This window comes from Solanum tuberosum, unplaced genomic scaffold (assembly GCF_000226075.1).
Source record: "Solanum tuberosum cultivar DM 1-3 516 R44 unplaced genomic scaffold, SolTub_3.0 scf00355, whole genome shotgun sequence".
NCBI lineage: Eukaryota > Viridiplantae > Streptophyta > Magnoliopsida > Solanales > Solanaceae > Solanum > Solanum tuberosum.
Window position 1 is genome coordinate 335796 of NW_006239277.1, and position 18212 is coordinate 354007.

The following is an 18212-nucleotide window of genomic DNA, read 5'->3' on the forward strand; positions in this document are numbered from 1 at the left end:
ACCATCATAGTCATTATGTTCATTTGCAGTATCCAAAGCAGGAGCTGTACGTTTATGTCTAAAGGGATAATCAGCTGCACCTCCATAGCTTTCAAAATCACGCCCAGAATACACGGGTAACCTGATAGACTAACCACTCATCTTCCTCCTCCTGACTTGTAGAAATTGGAGGTGCATAGAAGAATGGTGTAGACTCTGAAAATGCCATATCAATTGACACCAAATATCTGCCCAAGTTCAGTAGAATAACACCGATACCCCTTTTGGAGGCGAGAATAACCTAGAAAAACGCACTTCAATGCCTTGAGATCCAACATGGTAACAAATGGTCGAACATCTCGAACATAACATGTGCATCCAAATACCTTAGGTTCCACTGGAAAAAGTGGCTTGTTTGGAAAGAGAACACTATAAGGCATATTACCAGCAAGCACAGTAGACGGCATGCGATTAATAAGAAAGCAAGCCGTAGAGACTGCGTCAGCCCAAAACTGTTTAGGAACCTTCATTTGGAATATAAGTGCTCGAGCTGTCTCGAGTAAATGTCTATTCTTTCTCTCAGCAACTCCATTTTGAGCGGGTGTATCAACACAAGAAGATTGATGAAGAATGTCATGTGTCTCATATATAACTGGAATATTTCTGACACATATTCTTTAGCATTGTCATTTCTTAGAATACGTACTGAAGCATTGAATTGAGTTTTGACTTCAGCACAAAGTGCACAAAAGTGAGTAAACACTTCTGAGCAACTCTTCATAAAGTAAATTCAAGTCTTCCGAGAGAAATCATCCACAAAAGTAATAAAGTACTTATGCCCAGGTTTAGAAATGATAGGACATGGTCCCCAAACATCAAAATGAATTAACTCAAAAGCTTACCCAGCCCGCTTATTTACACTTGGACTTAATGATGTGCGATGATGTTTTGCAAATCAACAAGATTCACATTCCAATGAAGAAATATTCTGAAATTGAGGACACGGCTTCTTTAATAGAGGTAGATAAGGATGTCCCAATCGATAATGTGCATCATATGGAGACACGACACTAGAGCAAACAACAGACTGAGACTCCCACTCATCAAGGATGTAAAGATCATTAGATACATGTCTTTACCAATAACCTGATTTGTCTTAAGATCACAAAACAGGCAATGATCGGAAAGAATGATATATAACAATTAAGGTCTCTGGTAAGTTTACTAACAGAGATCAAATTAAAAGCCAATTTTGGTAGACTTAACACAGATGACAGAGAATAGAAGAGGTTGGCCTAACAGTTCCAAATCCAACACTAGTACAAGTAGACCCATCAGCTACAGTGACTGGAGAGGGAGCTTTGTGTGATGGAAAGCTAGAAAAAATATTAGAATTACCAGTCATCTGATTTGTGGCACCTGAATCAATTACCCATTTATTTGAAGAGGTGATAAGACATGTTTCATCTGGCTTAACAAACGCAGTAGCTGAAGTGAATTTCTTCAATGATTCTGGATATTGAGATAATTTTGCAAACTCATGTGTGGGAATCGAAATCATTTTATCAAAAGATGAATTGTCAGTAGCAGCAAAACTCATTCTCTTATTAGCCATTCTACTTTTCAAGTAGCAGCAACACTAATCCCCAACAAATATTTTCCAAACGAAAACAAATTTAGTAATGAAACTTCTTAAAAGAGAGCAAATAGAACCTGGACGTAATAAAAGTCAAATGCAGATCTTTGACCAATGGAACAAAACTTGGTCCTTTCACAATGTCTGGCAGAAACTTCAAGCAGACACAAACTGCACAATAAAGATGGAAGCACCAGATAACAAATTATGGAACTCCATATGCAGGCTGGAAGAAAGAGTGAGGCAATATCCAGATTCTTTTAGCCAGAAACAAGTGTGTTCTTCTCAGATGGTGGTCTGTTCAACAAGCACCAATAGATCTTGACTGAAAATAACAACAGATGTCAGAAAAGGAAGATCGACATAAAGCAAACTCAATCACAAATATACCACTTGCCCTCACGCACTTGCCGGAAAACTGTGAACTAAATGGAGGCACTGGAACGTGAGACTCGCGAGGTTAATTTTAATGAAACAGTCACCAGCACTCTTAACTTCTAGTTAAGCAACATTGCCTCGTGACTATGGAGATGACTCAACTCCGACTAGGCAAGGCTAACGCAACTGAAGCTGCAAGCTTGGCTCTGATACCATGTTGAAACGAAAGTATGGAGTAATTTCAATGTGTATTATCCAAAGAAGACAATGATTTAAATACAGGTAAAGAAAAGACTAACTAAGGTAACTAAATATATAAATCCCTAAGAATCAACTAGAATATTATATACAAGGAAACATATAACTTTATGATTCTCTAACATAATTGAAGCTCTGGATAAGTGGTTAATCTAGATAAATAAGCTATTTGTTTTAGTAAAAATGTCAGAGAGGAGAAAGTTGAGATATCGTTGTTGCTTGGACAACGATAAATAAATGACATGGCTTTGTATTTGTGTTTCCTGGCTGTTGTGGGACGTTTCAAGAAAAGATGCTAGAGTTTATAAAGGAGAGAGTCAAGACAAAATAAAAGGATGGAAGGCTAAATTTTTCAAGTATTGCGGGAAAAGAGATTGTGCTTAAGTTTGTACTAGCAGCGATCCTTACATATGCTTTGTCTTGTTTCCAACTCCGTGATGGACTGTATAAGGAATTTACATCCCTCTTTTCAAATTACTGGTGGGGAGAAATAAAGGAGAAAAGAAATATGCATTTTGAGAACTTGGTAAGAAACAACAAAACTTAAAGATTAGAAATAATATACAAAACATTTTTCTCAAAGAAAAAAAATCAATCCCACTGAATGCACAATGTGTCCTTAAGGAAATTATTCCCCTCAAGTACCCTAGGTTAATGAAATATATCCTCCCAAGATAGAACGATCTTACTCATCGGTGTATCGGTACCTAAAATCACGGTGTCAGTGAACCACTCAACGGCAATAAAGTACACTTAGAATACTAGATTTAGTAGTAGAAGAAGAAGAAGTCTAGAAATTCGTGGTTGAAAAATAAGAGAAAACCCCTCTATTTATAGACAACAAAGGGTAGTGTGAATGGGTGTTTATTATGCCTTATCAGAAAGATCACAACCCTTTGGAAATATCACAACCCTTTGAGAAAATCACAACTCTATTGAAAAGTCACTCCTTTTCAGAAATGTCACAACTCTTCAGAAAAATCACTACTCTTCATAAAAGTCACAACTATTCGGAAAGTCACAACTCCTTATAAAAGTCATAACTCTTCATTTTCCGTTCACACTTTTTAAAACCCAACAAAAATTCACACATGAAAATAACAAGAGTTAAATACGTTTTTTTAAGCTTAAGATGTCGATGCTATATTGTCTATCCCGATTTCTATTATAGGTTATAATGATAGGTTAATATAGCACTATACAACAACTAAAAACTATGAAGCTAAATCAGGTTACTTACTACTTTGGACCTGAAGATATAGAACATATGTTATTCAAATGTCCTCGGTCTTAAAATCTTTGATCTTGGATTCATTTTGATTAGTAAAAGAGTATTCAGGATGGATAGGTGCACGAAGATACAACCTCTTATTAGACTGCCGGGAAAGAACTCCAGTCTGCAAATACATGATGAAATAGAGTAATATTAAAAAACAAAGCAAGTATTACACAGTTAGACCAATTTTCAACAACAAATAAGAAATCAGATCGAGACCTCTTCATTCCCGGAAACTGGCATGATTCCAGAATCAGCTAAAGCTAAAGCTTTATTTTTCATCTCGAAACGATATCAATCAAGTCGTAGGAACACAACTTAAACATTAGTCAATAAATCACACTTCTCTAGCTAGTAGCACCCTGCAACCACCTAAGCCAAAACAAATGGAAAACTACACAAATTGGATCTATTAGGTAAAGTATTTACCCAAATTAGATCCAACCTAATATATCTACGAAAGATCTTTGGCTCAAGTGCATCAAACCCAAGTGAAAGAAAGAGAAAACAATGAAAAAAACATAGCAATCGATAAGAAAAGCAGTGTAAAGTGTGTGCTATTTAATTGTTCCTTTTTTTAGGGAGGGGGGGAGGGGGGGGGGAGAAGGGGGGGGGGGGGGGGGAGAACACTTGTACCCAAAAAGAAAAACTGTTTACAAACGGCTACCCTTTACTTTCATACCCCTATTTTTAACAACTAATTCACGTTTACTGCTTGATACCATCAAAATATATATATACTCTGATGTCCAAACTCAACCTTTCTTAAAGATTCAACATCATCTTCTAGATCATGGATATGGAAGGGAATTTTGTGAGGAACAGATCTTTTGACTAAAGGATTAAGGTGGAGGATTTCTTATGGAAAAATATTAGTGTTTGGATAGATCCTTGGATATCAAATTTAGATTTTGTGATTTCCGATTTAATTGATGAGAATATGCACACATAAAAAATACAGGAGCTACATTCGATTTTTAAAGCTAAAGAAGTCGATGTTGTGTTGTCCATCCCAGTTTCTATTACAGGTTCTAATGATAGATTAATATGACACCATACAATAACATGAAACTATATATGAAGTTTTTGGGACAGTGAAAAATTCGGAAGCTCAAGCGAGTTGTCACTCTTTTCCTAAACGTTTTTGGGACTTCCTATGGAAGTTGGGAGTTAAAAATAATCTTAAATATGTTTTTAAGAAAATCTGTGCTTAGCTCTTTTCTCATCCATAGTAATTTAGCAAAAAGACTAAACAATGTGGATAATACTTGTAGAATTTGTGGTCTTGGACCTAAAGATATAGAACATATGTTATTTAAATGTCTTCAGTCTCAACTTGTGTGAAAGCAATGTCCTATTGGACTTGTTTTTAAATGCTAACTCTTTTCCTGAATAAGTCATGACTGTTGAAGCGATTGCTAGTAGGAAAGCTCTTAAATATGCTATCAGCAAGGGACGGAAGTTAGTGAAGATTTTATCTAATGCTAAAAATGTTGTTGATATGATTCAGAAATGAGTGACTACTTCATGAGAGATAAAGTGATGTATGAAGACATTTAAAAGCTTTCAAGCATGTTCAATCATGTCAAATTTATATATATTCCTAGGTGTTTGAACATAATAGCTGGTAATTTAGCTAGATTTTCGATCTTATTGTTAAAGGAAATCTATTGAGAGATTTGATCATACAGGATGCTAAAGATATGTTTAAACTACGTAATTCGTTGATGCAATAATACAAGGTGTTATGTTTCAAAACATATTATATACAAATATTACTTGTAAGTTCTTAATTTCATCTTATCTAAGCCACACATAAGTCTATAAAACAGTACTGTTTCCCATGGAAACTGCTAATATTACAGGTTCAGTGAGCTATCAAGTCAAAATCTTCTTTTCTTCAATCTGGAGACATCAAATTCTTCTTCATGCCAAAGTTGTTCATTCTGTCTAAAATTACCACCTTCTTTCTCATCGACGTTTCTCATTTGCATAGGTTCTCCTCTCCCCTTGCCATACTTCCTTCATTCGTCAGTACTTTCACCACTGTGAAGTTCAGGACATCTACCATCAGCCCTCTCCTAATGATCTAAATCTCAACTCTCCTAGTGGTTCTAGTAAATACCTGATCAGGTGGACTTCCTCTGCTAGAAAGAGACCTCGGATGCCCGTGCTCCTGTACAGCATTCACATCCCTATTATCATTCAGACGACGAGCACTATATATAAGATGGAGAGTCACGCCTTTGAGGGGATATTGCTTCTTCAGACCTCATTCTATCTTCCCTGTACATAACTGGAGACCTGTGCTGAGATGAATCTTGATGACCATTGAATCCTTCCATCAATCTCCTCCGATGAGAGGATCAAGTACGGGATCTAATAGGAGATTTAGACTGCATTTGAGGGAAACAGCTTCTCTTGATTTCGGTAAACTTTGTATTACCCTGAACGAAATGACGATCAGGTCCATCGTCGTACATAGATTGCTGATGACTATAAACAGCTGGAAAGAATCTATTAAACTTCTCACTATGCTGAAGACCAACGTACTCAGAGCCATCTTCACCAGTGCATCTGCTTGGGCTGATATTCATTTGAATGCCCATCATGGCAGCAGCATCTCTTCCATTGGGGGACAGTCGACGTGCAGGTGGATAACTAAATGAAGGCGAGTCATCATTTAATGGAATCCTACTCCTATTACTAGCAAAGGCAGCACCATCTAGTCTACTTTCATGGTCATTACGTTTATGTCTGAAGCGATAATAAGCTAGACCTCCATAGCTTTCGAAATCACACCCAGAATACCAATCTCTATGTAATCTGTGAAACTGGACCCACCCCCTCCCTCTTCCACGCATGATTCATGAAGTTCCCCCTTGAGATACCAAATGAACGGTCCTGAAACCTATCTCGCACAAATTTAGGACCATAACCATAGATTTCATATCTGGAAAAAGCACAGTAATAAAAAGTCAAGAGTTGAGCAGCATTATAAAAACAAATTACAGACCAAACAACAATAAATAAAAGAAAAATCACCTATTCCTTTGTAGATAGAATTTCTCCTCCTCCATGTAAGAATACCTCTCTCTTCCACATGGTAAACTGAAATGTAACATCGGATGCACGTGGTAAACTGAAATGACTAGAAGATGTCACATTATAAATAGCGCCAATAGGCCTCTGCTCATCACCGCCGGTTGTTTCCTCTTTATCTAATAATGGACTTCGCAGATTACTGTCTTTCTGATGAAGTTTTTCAGCTTTCTCATCACAGGCTTTCACAAAGTCATCATAAGACTCGGTATGAAGTGGCATACTGTAACTTTTTTCTTCATTAGTGAAGCAAAGAGAAGAATGAACATTTTTACTTGAAGATTCATTATTTTTTCCTGAATTCATCCCCTCAGCCATTGGGTCTTGTGCAATTGACTGCATCATTGGTTCTCGGATCTTACCGTCGTCGTATATGTCATCCTCTCTGACACACCCCACACTCTCAGTGTCTACATGTCCTGCAAAAGCCTGATAACCATCAGATTCATAAGCAGAAGCATAACATTCTTCTTCTGTACCAGCTGATATACGTATCTTTTCCCCATCATTTGCTGACCCCTCACCACTTGCAACCAAATTATGTATGTTTTGTGTCTTTTTGTATACCGTGTGATCTTCAATATTCATGCTCACGGAAAAAGATGCCTCCCCTTTATCACTGGATACATTTAGTTCTTTGAGGTCAACGTTAGCATTTTTAGCAGCAGTATCAGCATTTGCCTGATCTAGAGCATCGTTAGCAGCAATATCAGCTTCCCCACCACTCACAGACAATCTAAAAGTGCATCCCTTTTTTGAGGGGCCAAAGGCATTGGCAGTGTAGAAGAAGAAGAAGAACTCTCCTGAACCGGCAAAATCCTTCCAACTGAATGGTGAGCAATCACATCTGATGTCATGGATATTTCCAGGCTAACTTCTTGGATTGGCTCTTCAGTTGACAACTCAATAGACTGCAGATTCTGCCTCACAACCTCAGTTTTTACAATATTAGCCTCAAATGTTCCACCTGGACTAACACTGTTGGTGTCTACTTTAGCCAATGGCTGCAGTACTGAGGAGTCAAACCCTCGAAAAGTACTACCAAGACTAAGACAAAGCACATCCATGGACTTGTGTCGTAGGGCAGGATGTATTGATGAGATGGGAAAATTAAATTCCTGCTCACTAGCTCCAACAACTTACATTCCTTTTTCACCGTTAGAACCAATAACAGAAGCAGAACTAATAGGTGGCTTGCTGTCTAGTGAACTAGCTAGATGTCTTACGTAACAGATCAATTTGACTTGCATCTTCAACAGGAACAACATCTTTGGTCTTGGATTCATTTTCATAAGAACAAGAGCATTCAGGATGGATAGGTGCATGAAGATACAACCTCTTCTTAAAAGGAAGAAAAGATGAAGAGTTACTAGACTGCCCGGAAAGAACTCCAGGCTGCAAACACATGATGAAATAGAGTAATATTAAAAAACAAAGCAAGTATTACACAGTTAGACCAATTTTCAACAACAAATAAGAAATCAGATTGAGACCTCTTCCGTCACGGAAACTGGCATGATTCCAGAATCAGCTAAAGCTAAAGTTTTTTTTTTCATCTCGATACAATATCAATCAAGTCGTAGAACACAACTGAAACCAGATATGCCAAAATATCAGTACAATACAAAAGAAGAGAAACAGAAATTCATACTGATTTCAATCTCAGCTGCTCAATTTAAAAGAAACGAAATTAGCCTCCCTTACCTTACTCGACTTCGACCCTCTACAACTAGTTTGTTTTATTGGACTTCTCAGATCATAACATTCCAGCTCCCATGAATTCATCCTTGACCTCAAGGATCAACAATCAAACCCTGGAAACTTTGCCTTAAGGAACTGGTAGTCCTCCCAAGTTGCATCTTCCAGAGGAAGATTAGACCATTGCACCAGTACCTTCACAACTGCAACATTATTTCTTTTAACCTGCTGTCTCTTTTAAATTGAGCAGCTGAGAAGTCCAATAAAACAAACTAGTTGTAGAGGGTCGAAGTCGAGTAAAGTAAGGGAGGCTAATTTCGTTTCTTTTAAATTGAGCAGCTGAGAGTGAAATCAGTATGAATGTTCTGTTTCTCTTCTTTTGTATTGTACTGATATTTTGGCATATCTGGTTTCAGTTGTGTTCTACGACTTGATTGATATTGTCTCGAGACGAAAAGAAAAGGTTTAGCTTTAGCTGATTCTGGAATCATGCTAGTTTCCGGGAACGAAGAGGTCTCAATCTGATTTCTTATTTGCTATTGAAAATTGATCTAACTGTGTAATACTTGCTTTGTTTTTTAATATTACTCTATTTCATCATGTATTTTGTAGTGAACCTGAATTCTCAACTGAAATACTAAAGTATTATATAATTACTAATAGCCAAATTACAACGGCAACAGTTCAACTATTGAATTACAATGCAAAATACTGAAATAACAAGTAACTAACGATAGAGATAAGAATGGGGATGAGAACATTAGACTCTAGAAAGAGAAGAGAGGATCTGACAATTTGTTTCACAATATGCATAAACCCTTCTTTCCAACTCATTTGCCCTTTTAACCAAATGCTAATTGGGCCGGGATCCCAAATAACACTCCAACATTTTACTCGGCCCAATAATCCCAACTAAATTAGTCTCCACCAATTCTAGTCCATAGGCCCTTACATATCCCACTCGGTTCACAACATATTTGCAGCCTGGAGTTGTTGCCCAGCAGTCTAGTAACTCTTTGCCTGTTCTTCCTATTAAGAAGAGGTGGTACTCTATGATCTATCCTCATGCACCTATCCATCCTGAACGGTCTTTTTCAAATGGAAATGAATCCAAGACAAAAGATGTTGTTCCTGTTGAAGATGCAAGTCAAATTGATCTGTTACGTAAGACATCTAGTTCACTAGGCAGCAAGCCACCTATTAGTTCTGCTTCTGTTATTGGTTCTAATGGTGATAAAGGAAAGCAAGTTGTTGGAGCTATTTAGCAGAAATTTAATTTTCCCATCTCATCAACACATCCTTCCCTACAACACAAGTCTGCAAATGTGCTTCGTCATAGTCTTGGTAGTACTTTACAAGGGTTTGACTCCTCATTACTGAAGTCATTGGCTAAAGTAGACTCCAACAGTGTTGGTCCAAATTCGAGTTTGCTGAAAAGTCTGGCATTGAATAGGAACATGAATTCCCCTACTTGTAAAACTGTTGCTGGAGTTCTTGCACGGCAGTCTAGTAAGTCTTCGTGTTTTCTTCCTATTAAGAAGAGGTTGTCCTCAATGTTCTATCTCCGTGCACCTATCCATCCTGAATGCTCTTTGTCTAATGAAAATGATGCAAGACCAATGCGCCTATCCATCATAATACTAGTTTCGGTCCTTCAAGAAATGTTGGCGATCCAGTGAAACAATCATTATATGGCCAGGAAGCTATAGGTACGACAAAAGTTTCTGTCGCGGAGGAAGCTACTGCCCAAAAAGGGAAGAAAAGTTGTTGGAGCTAGTGAGTAGGAATTTAATTTTCCCATCTCATCAATACATCCTGCCCTACGACACAAGTCTGGGGATGTGCTTTGTCTTAGTCTTGGTAATACTTTACGAGGGTATAACTCATTGGCTAAAGTAGACTCCAACAGTTTTGGTCCAAATTCAAGTTTGCTGAAAAATAGGGCATTGGATAGAAACATGAATTCCCCTACTTGTGAAACTGTTGAGTCATAACTTGTTGTGGAAACCTTGGTACAAGCTAATGCTGGAACGGTTCATCCAGCTGGAACATTTGAGGCTAATGATGTAAAAACTGAGGTTGTGAGGCAGAATCTGCAGTCTATTGAGTTGTCGACTAAGGAATTATTTGAGCAAAAACCAATGAAATGTGAACCAATGCCTTTGGCCCCTCAACAGGGATGCACTTCAGATTTGTCTGTGAGTGGTGGGGACTTGTCTACTCCATCTGAGTACTCTGATATTGCTACTAAAAATGCAAACTTTGACCTCAAAGAACTAAATGTATCCAGTGATAAAGTGGAGGCATCTGTTTCCGCGAGAATCTATGGTTATGGTCCTAAATTTGTGCGAGATAGGTTTCAGGACCGTTCATTTGGTAGCTCAAGGGGGAACTTCATGCATGGAAGAGGGAGGGGCTGGGCCGGTTTCACAGATTACGTAGAGATTGGTATTCTGGGTGTGATTTTGAAAGCTATGGAGGTATAGCTGATTATCACTTTAGACATAATCGTACAGCTGCTGTTTGGGAATCTGCAAATGAACGTAACGACTATGATAGTAGACTAGATGGTGGTGCCTTTGCTAGTAATAGGAGGAGAAATCCATTAAATGACGCCATGCATTCATTTCGGAATCCACCTGCACGTCGACTGTCCCCCAATGGAAGAGAAGATGCTGCCATGATGGGCATTCAAATGCTTCATAGCGCTCCCAGGAATATCAGCCCAAGCAGATGCACTGGTGAAGATGGCTCTGTGTGTGCTGGTCTTCGGCATAGTGAGAAGTTTAATAGAGACTTTCCAGATGATACTAGTAATCCTGTATATAGTCACCAACAGTCTATGCACGATGGACCTGATCGTCATTTCTTTCAGGGTAAAACAAAGTTTACTGCGATGCAGAGAAGTGGTTTCCCTCGAATCTGGTCGAAATCTCCTGTTAGATCCCGTACTTGGTCCCTTCCTCTGAGGAGATTGACGGAAGGATTGAATGGTCATCAAGATTTATCTCAGCACAGGTTTCCTGTTATGTACTGGGAAGATAGAATGAGGTCTTCTTCACGAACTTCTTTTACTGAAGAAGCAATAGCTCCTCAAAGGCATGACTCTCCATCTTATACTGCTCGTCGTCTGAATGATATGAGGAATGTGGATGCTGTACAGGAGCATGGGCATACGACGTCTCTTTCTAGCAGAGGAAGTCCACCTGATCAGGTATTTACTAGAACTAATAGGCCGAGAGTTGAGATTTTAGATCATCAGGAGAGGGCTGATGGTGATGTGTACTTTGATGGGCCAATACACACTGGTAGATTTCCTGAGCTTCACAGTGGTGAAAGTAGTGACGAAAGAAGGAAGTATGGCAAGAGGCAAGGAGGACCTAGGTAAATGAGAAATGTCGAAGAGCAAGAAGATGGTAATCTTAGACCGAATGAACAACTTTGGCATGAAGAAGAATTTGATGGCTCCAGATTGAAGAAAAGAAGATTTTGACTTGATATCTCACTGTTCCTTGCAGACAGAGAAGGGTAACAGCAACATGCTCTTGTATTATAGAACTGAGGCAGATTTCTGAATCCATCTAGATGAATGATAATTGTGGAAGAGAGAACGCGACTTAGACACAGAATATCTCCTAATTGAAAGCACTTTTTGGCTAAATAGCTCATCAAACCTTCAATCTACGGGAAACTATGCATTTATACATGTTTTTGCTTCAATCTTGTTGCTAATAGGCTGTCCAAGGAACGCGCTTCTTAATATTGCTGCCTGTAATTTGTCTTTCTTGAGGTAGAAAAGAACTAGTTTTAAGATGATCTACTGTGCTGGCTTGAAAATAACTTCCTTGGCATGAATGGTAGTAGTTTAAGTTTCTAATGTGCATGCTGGCTTTGTGTATTGTTTTTAAGGAGCAGAGAGACTAGTAATAGTAAAATATTTGTAAAATCTCCAACAAAGCAGTGTCAGATGACACCCTTTATCATAGGGTGCGTCTACTTCAGAAGATAGTAGGTTCAAGTCAACTAGAAAGAATAAAAATGAAAATCCTTAAAGGGCTAAAACAAAAAAAAATTAAAACATATATCTTTTTCCAAGAGTTCAATAATTACTTTATATCTATTCTAATGATATTTATTCATATGCCCTATATTATTAAGCATATTTTTCATAAATTATCTTAATGTGCCTTAATATAAATAAAAGATAAATTAGTAAGAATTGATCATCTAATTTAACTAATACTATATATCCTATCAAAGGATATTATTAATTTACATTTAAAAATATGTCATACTTCTTTCCTTGTCTTTATGCACGAATACAAGTTAACCAAACTACTTTCATATGTTTGTCCACCTTAGATCAAAAATTATGAAAGAGACGACTAGAATCACCTTAGATCGAAAATTATGAAAGAGACTACTAAAATGTTAGTAAGTTGTTGAGTATGGTGTATCTTATCTTGTCATACTCTAGTGATAGTAATACTGTTGTAGTTTCTTTTATTTGATTTATTGGATCTTGTACTAAACTATTATCCTATTTTATTGTAGTTACTATTCCTAAGAATGTTTTGTCATGTTTGTAGTATTTTACTATGACTAATTCCTTTTTCTTGAACCGTTATATTATGCATATTCTAAAGTTGTCTACCGCAAAGTCTTTCTACCTTGGAAGGTAGGGTACTGTCTGCATACACACTATCCTACTTATAAACCTGTCGTATTACCCCGCGCGATTAATGTTGTCAAGTTGTTATTGCTAGCAGTCCATTTAAGTGTTCATCAGTCTTATGTTGAAGTTGTAGAGAACTCAAGAGACGAATTCTAAGCTTCCCCAACTCTCCAATGGTCTCTCTACTCCATTCCAAGTTATGTTAAGGGTGACTAGAAGCTGCATTTTAAGGCCTTATAAGCAATACACAAAGCCACATGCCACATTAGCAACATAAACTACCAGTATTCATGCCAAGCATAGTAGAGCAACTTAAACTAGTTCTTTACTCCTTCTGGAACAACAAAGTACAGGCAGCAATGGTAAGAAGCGCGCTCCTTGAACAGCCTACTAGCAACAAGATTGAAGCAAAAAACATGTATAAATGCGTACTTCCCCATAGATTCAAGGTTAGATCATCTATTAAGTCAAAAACTGTTTTTCAATAAGGAGATACCCCACTGTGTCTAGAGTCGCGTTCTTTCTCTTCTACAATTATCATTCATCTAGATGCTTTCAGAAATCTCTCTTCTTCTATAATACAAGAGCATGTTACTGTTACCCATCTTCTGTAAAACAGTGTTTCCCATGGCAACTGCTAATAGTACAGGTTCAGTGAGCTATCAAGTCAAAATCTTCTTTTCTTCAATCTGGAGACATCAAATTCGTCTTCATGCCAAAGTTGTTTACTCTGTCTAAAATTACCACCATCTTGCTCTTCAGCATTTCTTATTTGCCTATGTTCTCCTTGCCTCTCGCCATACTTCCTTCTTTTGTCAGTACTTTCACCACTGTGAAGCTCAGGAAACCTACCAGTGTGTATCGGCACATCTAAGTACGCATCACCATCAGCCCTCTCCCGATGATCTAAAATCTCAACTCTCCTACTGGTACTAGTAAATACCTGATCAGGTGGACTTCTTCTGTTAGAAAGAGACCTGGAATGCCTGTGCTCCTGTACAGCATCCACATCCCTCATATCATTCAGACGACGAGCAGCATAAGATGGTGAGTCACGCCTTTGAGGAGCTATTGCTTCATTAGTAAAAGAAGTTTGTGGAGAAGACCTCATTTTATCTTCCCTGTACATAACCGGAGACCTGTGCTGAGATGAATCTTGATGACCATTCAATCCTTCCGTCAATCTCCTCCGAGGAGACGACCAAGTACAGGATCTAACAGGAGATTTAGACTGAGTTCGAGGGAAATCTCTTCTCTGTATCGCGGTAAACCTTGTATTACCCTGAACGAAATGAGCATCAGGTCTATCATACATAGATTGCTGGTGACTATAAACAGGATCACTAATATCTGCTGGAAAGTTTCTGTCAAACTTCTCACTATGCCAAGGACCAACATACTCAGAGCCATCTTCACCAGTGCATCTGCTTGGGCTGATATTCCTGGGAGCTCTACGAAGCATTTGAATGCCCATTGCGGCAGCATCTTCTCTTCCATTGGGGGACAGTCGACGTGCAGGTGGATGTCGAAATGAAGGCAATTCATCATTTAATGGCTTCCTCCTCCTATTACTACCAAAGGCAGCACCATCTAGTCTACTATCATAGGCATTACGTTCATTTTCATATTCCCCAACAGCAGCTGTACGTTTATGTCTAAAGCGATAATCAGCTACACCTCCATAGCTTTCAAAATCACGCCCAGAATCCCTATCTCTACGTGATTTGTGAAATCGGTCCGAGCCCCTCCCTCTTCCACGCATGAAGTTCCCCCTTGAGCTATCAAATGAACGGTCTGGAGACCTATCTAGCACAAATTTAGAACCATGACCATAGATTTCATCTCTGGAAAAAGCGCAGTAAGAAACAGTCAAGAGTTGAGCAGCATTATAAAAAAATTACAAATCAAACAGAGCAATAAAAAGAAAAATCACCTATTCCTTCGTAGATGGAATTTCTCCTCCTCCGCATAAGAATACCTCTCTCTTCCACTTCTTGAAGACAACGACCTGCCCATTACAGGTCTGAAATCACTAGAAGATGTCACATTGGATGCACGGGGTAAACTGATGATCCGGCTCTTGCTTCCAAAATTTGACAAATCTTTACTACAGGTAGTATTAACAGGTGTTTCAGCATTTTGCAAAGATGAAAGGGCTGTTGCTGACATATCAGATCTTCCAATATACTCATCATTAGCCTCACAAACATTCCTGACAGCTCCTCTGCTCCCAGCAGATGGTCTGACACATAAGACATCCTTTTCACATCCCTCCTGCACATCTGCTATTCCTGATTGATCAACTGATCCTTGGTAAATAGCTCTAACAGGCCTCTGCTCATCATCTCTGGTTGTTTCATCTTTATCTAATAATGGACCTCCCAGATTAATGCCTTTATGATCATTTTTATTTTTTCCTGAATCCATCCCCTCAGCAATTGGGTCTTCTACAATCAACTGCATCATTGGTTCTCGGACCTCGCCGTCTTCATATTCATCATCCTCTCTGACACACCCCACACTCTCAGTGTCAACATGTCCCGCAAAAGCCTGATGACCATCAGATTCATAATCAGAACCATAACATTCTTCTTCTGTACAAGCTGATATACTTATCTTTTCCCCATCATTTGCCAATCCCTCACCACTTGCAACCAAATTGTGTGTGTCTTGTGTCTTTTTGTATACCGTGTGATCTTCAATATTCATGCTCCCGGAAACAGATGCCTCCACCTTAACACTGCATACATTTAGTTCTTTGAGGTCAAAGTCTGCATTTTGAGCAGCAATATCATCATTTGCCTGATCTAGAGCATTTTTACTCCTATTAGGTTCATTAGTATGAACAGAGTACTCAGATGGAGTGGACAAGTCCCCACCACTCACAGACAAATCTGAACAAGTAGACAATCTAGAAGTGCATCCCTGTTGAGGGGTCAAAGGCATTGGCAGTGTAGAAGAAGAAGAAGAACTCTCCTGAAGCTGCAAAACCCTTCCAACTGATTGGGGCGCAATCACATCTGATGTCATGGATATTTCCTGGAGTGGTTCACATTTCATTGGTTTTTGCTCAAGTAATTCCGGAGGGCCCTTAGTTGATAACTCAATAGACTGCAGATTCTTCCTCACAACCTCAGTTTTTACAACATTAGCCTCGAATGTTCCAGCTGTACGAACCGCAGTTCCAGCATTAGTTTGTACTAAGGCTTCTACAACAGGTTCTGACTTAACAGTTTTACAAGTATGGGGATTCATGTTTCTATCCAATGCTAAATTTTTCAGCAAACTTGAGTTTGGACTAACCCTGCTGGAGTCTACTTTATACAATGACTGCAGTGCTGAGGAATCAAACCCTCGTAAAGTACTACCAAGACTAAGACGAAGCACATCTGCAGACTTGTGTCGTAGGCTAGGATGTATTGATGAAATAGGAAAATTAAATTCCTGCTCACTAGCTCCAACAACTTGCTTCCCATCACCATCAGAACCAATAACAAAAGCAGAACTAATAGGCGGCTTTCTGTCTAGTGAACTAGATGTCTTACCTAACAGATCGATTTGACTTGTATCATGAACAGGAACAACATCACCAGAACCCTCCCATGAATCCATGGGAGTATTCAGATCCCAGTTAGATCTATCAGTGTGTGCAGTATCATCAGTATCCTTGCTATTCAATCCATTCTTGCAACTTCCTTCCTTGGAAATGTCTTTCCGTTTATTCAAGGAAAGAGAAAGCATTGAAGGATTTACAGTTCCACTCATCAGACAACTCTCCTTAGTATCTGGATCAACCAAAGAAGAAACATGAGGTTTCTTTGGGCCTAATGACAGTTCAACGTGCCCTGAATGGGCAGGAAGTTCAAGTTTACTGTGGCTTTCCCCTTGTTTGACAGTGACTTTTTTCTTGACAGAAACTTTTGTTGTACCTATAGCTTCCTGGCCAGCTAATTTTACGGCCAATGCTGGTTTCACTAGATCGTCAACATTTCTTGAAGGACCAGAACTAGTATAAGGATTCGTTTCCGTGGAAACAGATAAAAATGGTAGCATAGTAGGCTGAGAGTCAACTTTCACACCCAAAGGCCTTTCTTCTTTTACCTCTAGAAGATACTTATTGGTAGCATCAGATTTACCTGTACTATCACAAGAATTCAAGGTTGATCTTTGTCCCAAGCCAGAATCTTTGGTCTTGGATTTATTTTCATTAGAAAAAGAACGTTCAGGATGGATAGGTGCACGAGGATAGAGCAAAGAGTACCACCTCTTCTTATAAGGAAGAAGACACGAAGAGTTATTAGACTGCCGGGCAAGAACTCCAGGCTGCAAATACATGATAAAATAGAGTAATATTAAAAAACAAAGCAACAGTTAGACCTATTTTCAGCAGCAAATAAGAAATCAGATTGAGACCTCTTTGTTCCCGGAAACTGGCATAACTCCAGAATCAGCTAAAGCTAAAGCTTTTTTTTTCATCTCGAGACGAAAGCAATCAAGTACAAATCGAGTAGTAAAACACAACTCAAACACTAAATCACACTCCTCTAGTAGCACCCTGCAACCAGATATTTCAAAATATCAATACAACACAAAAGAAGAGAAACAGAACATTCTTACTCGCAAAAATAAAAAACATAAAAGAATCAAAACAAATATTATATCTAACAATGCAATACAATACAAAGGGTAACAACCCTCCAAAAACAACAAATCAAACAAACTAATTTACTATTAACAACTAATTGGTTCCGAATCTCATACCACTTGATCTAAATAACTGGAAAATCAGCACAAATCATCAGAATTCTTCAAAATAGACGGAAAAATCCTACCATTACCAGTAAATTCAACTAGCTTTGGATTGAGGCATAGTTGATTGATTGATTGAACATATATATGTGTTGGTTGATAAAAACTTAAGGCGATTTTCCAGCTCTACACAAAACCCATCAACAAACACGATATAAAGACAGTCAAATAGTCCAAAAACTAATCAATTTCCATAAAACCCCATATCGATAAAACCTCCATAGATAACAACAAAACCAATTTTATCACTCATCAAATCCTATTTCAGGTAAAAACACAAAAACACAAAAATTCTACAATAAAAAACAAACCTTTACCTGAAAAAAAAAATGGAACAATTACATAGCAAACAGATATATATATATATATATATATATATATATATGTTGAAGGAAGAATAG

General features: G+C 38.2%; 2 protein-coding genes across 2 annotated transcripts in view; both read right to left on the reverse strand.

Moving 5' to 3' along the window:
• Positions 1–5338: 5338 nt before the first annotated feature.
• On the reverse strand, positions 5339–8185 carry LOC107063413 (uncharacterized). Its single transcript, XM_015315267.1, has 5 exons — positions 8123–8185; positions 7856–8024; positions 7562–7767; positions 6573–7499; positions 5339–6480 (listed from the first exon to the last, which is right to left on the reverse strand). The coding sequence occupies exons 1-4, from the start codon at positions 8183–8185 to the stop codon at positions 6573–6575; spliced, it is 1365 nt and encodes a 454-aa protein (XP_015170753.1). The 3' UTR covers positions 5339–6480.
• A 5120-nt stretch (positions 8186–13305) lies between these two features.
• The window catches only part of LOC102581921 (uncharacterized), a 6532-nt gene continuing 1625 nt past the window's right edge, over positions 13306–18212 (reverse strand). The window contains exons 2-4 of the mRNA XM_006361337.2: positions 17416–17557; positions 14936–17325; positions 13306–14846 (exon numbers count right to left, since the gene is read on the reverse strand). Coding sequence (XP_006361399.1) covers positions 13670–14846; positions 14936–17325; positions 17416–17478 — 3630 coding nt within the window. The 5' untranslated portion in view covers positions 17479–17557 and the 3' untranslated portion in view covers positions 13306–13669. The remainder of the gene's footprint in view (positions 14847–14935; positions 17326–17415; positions 17558–18212) is intronic.

Coding starts and splice junctions, on each gene's coding strand:
- LOC107063413 (XM_015315267.1), bottom strand. CDS start 8,185: ATGAAAAAAAAAACTTTAGCTTTAGCTGATTCTGGAATCATGCCAGTT. Junction 8,025..8,122: donor CAGTTTCCGTGACGGAAGAG/GTCTCAATCTGA, acceptor ATGTGTTTGCAG/CCTGGAGTTCTTTCCGGGCA. Junction 7,500..7,561: donor CTAATATTGTAAAAACTGAG/GTTGTGAGGCAG, acceptor CCAAGAAGTTAG/CCTGGAAATATCCATGACAT.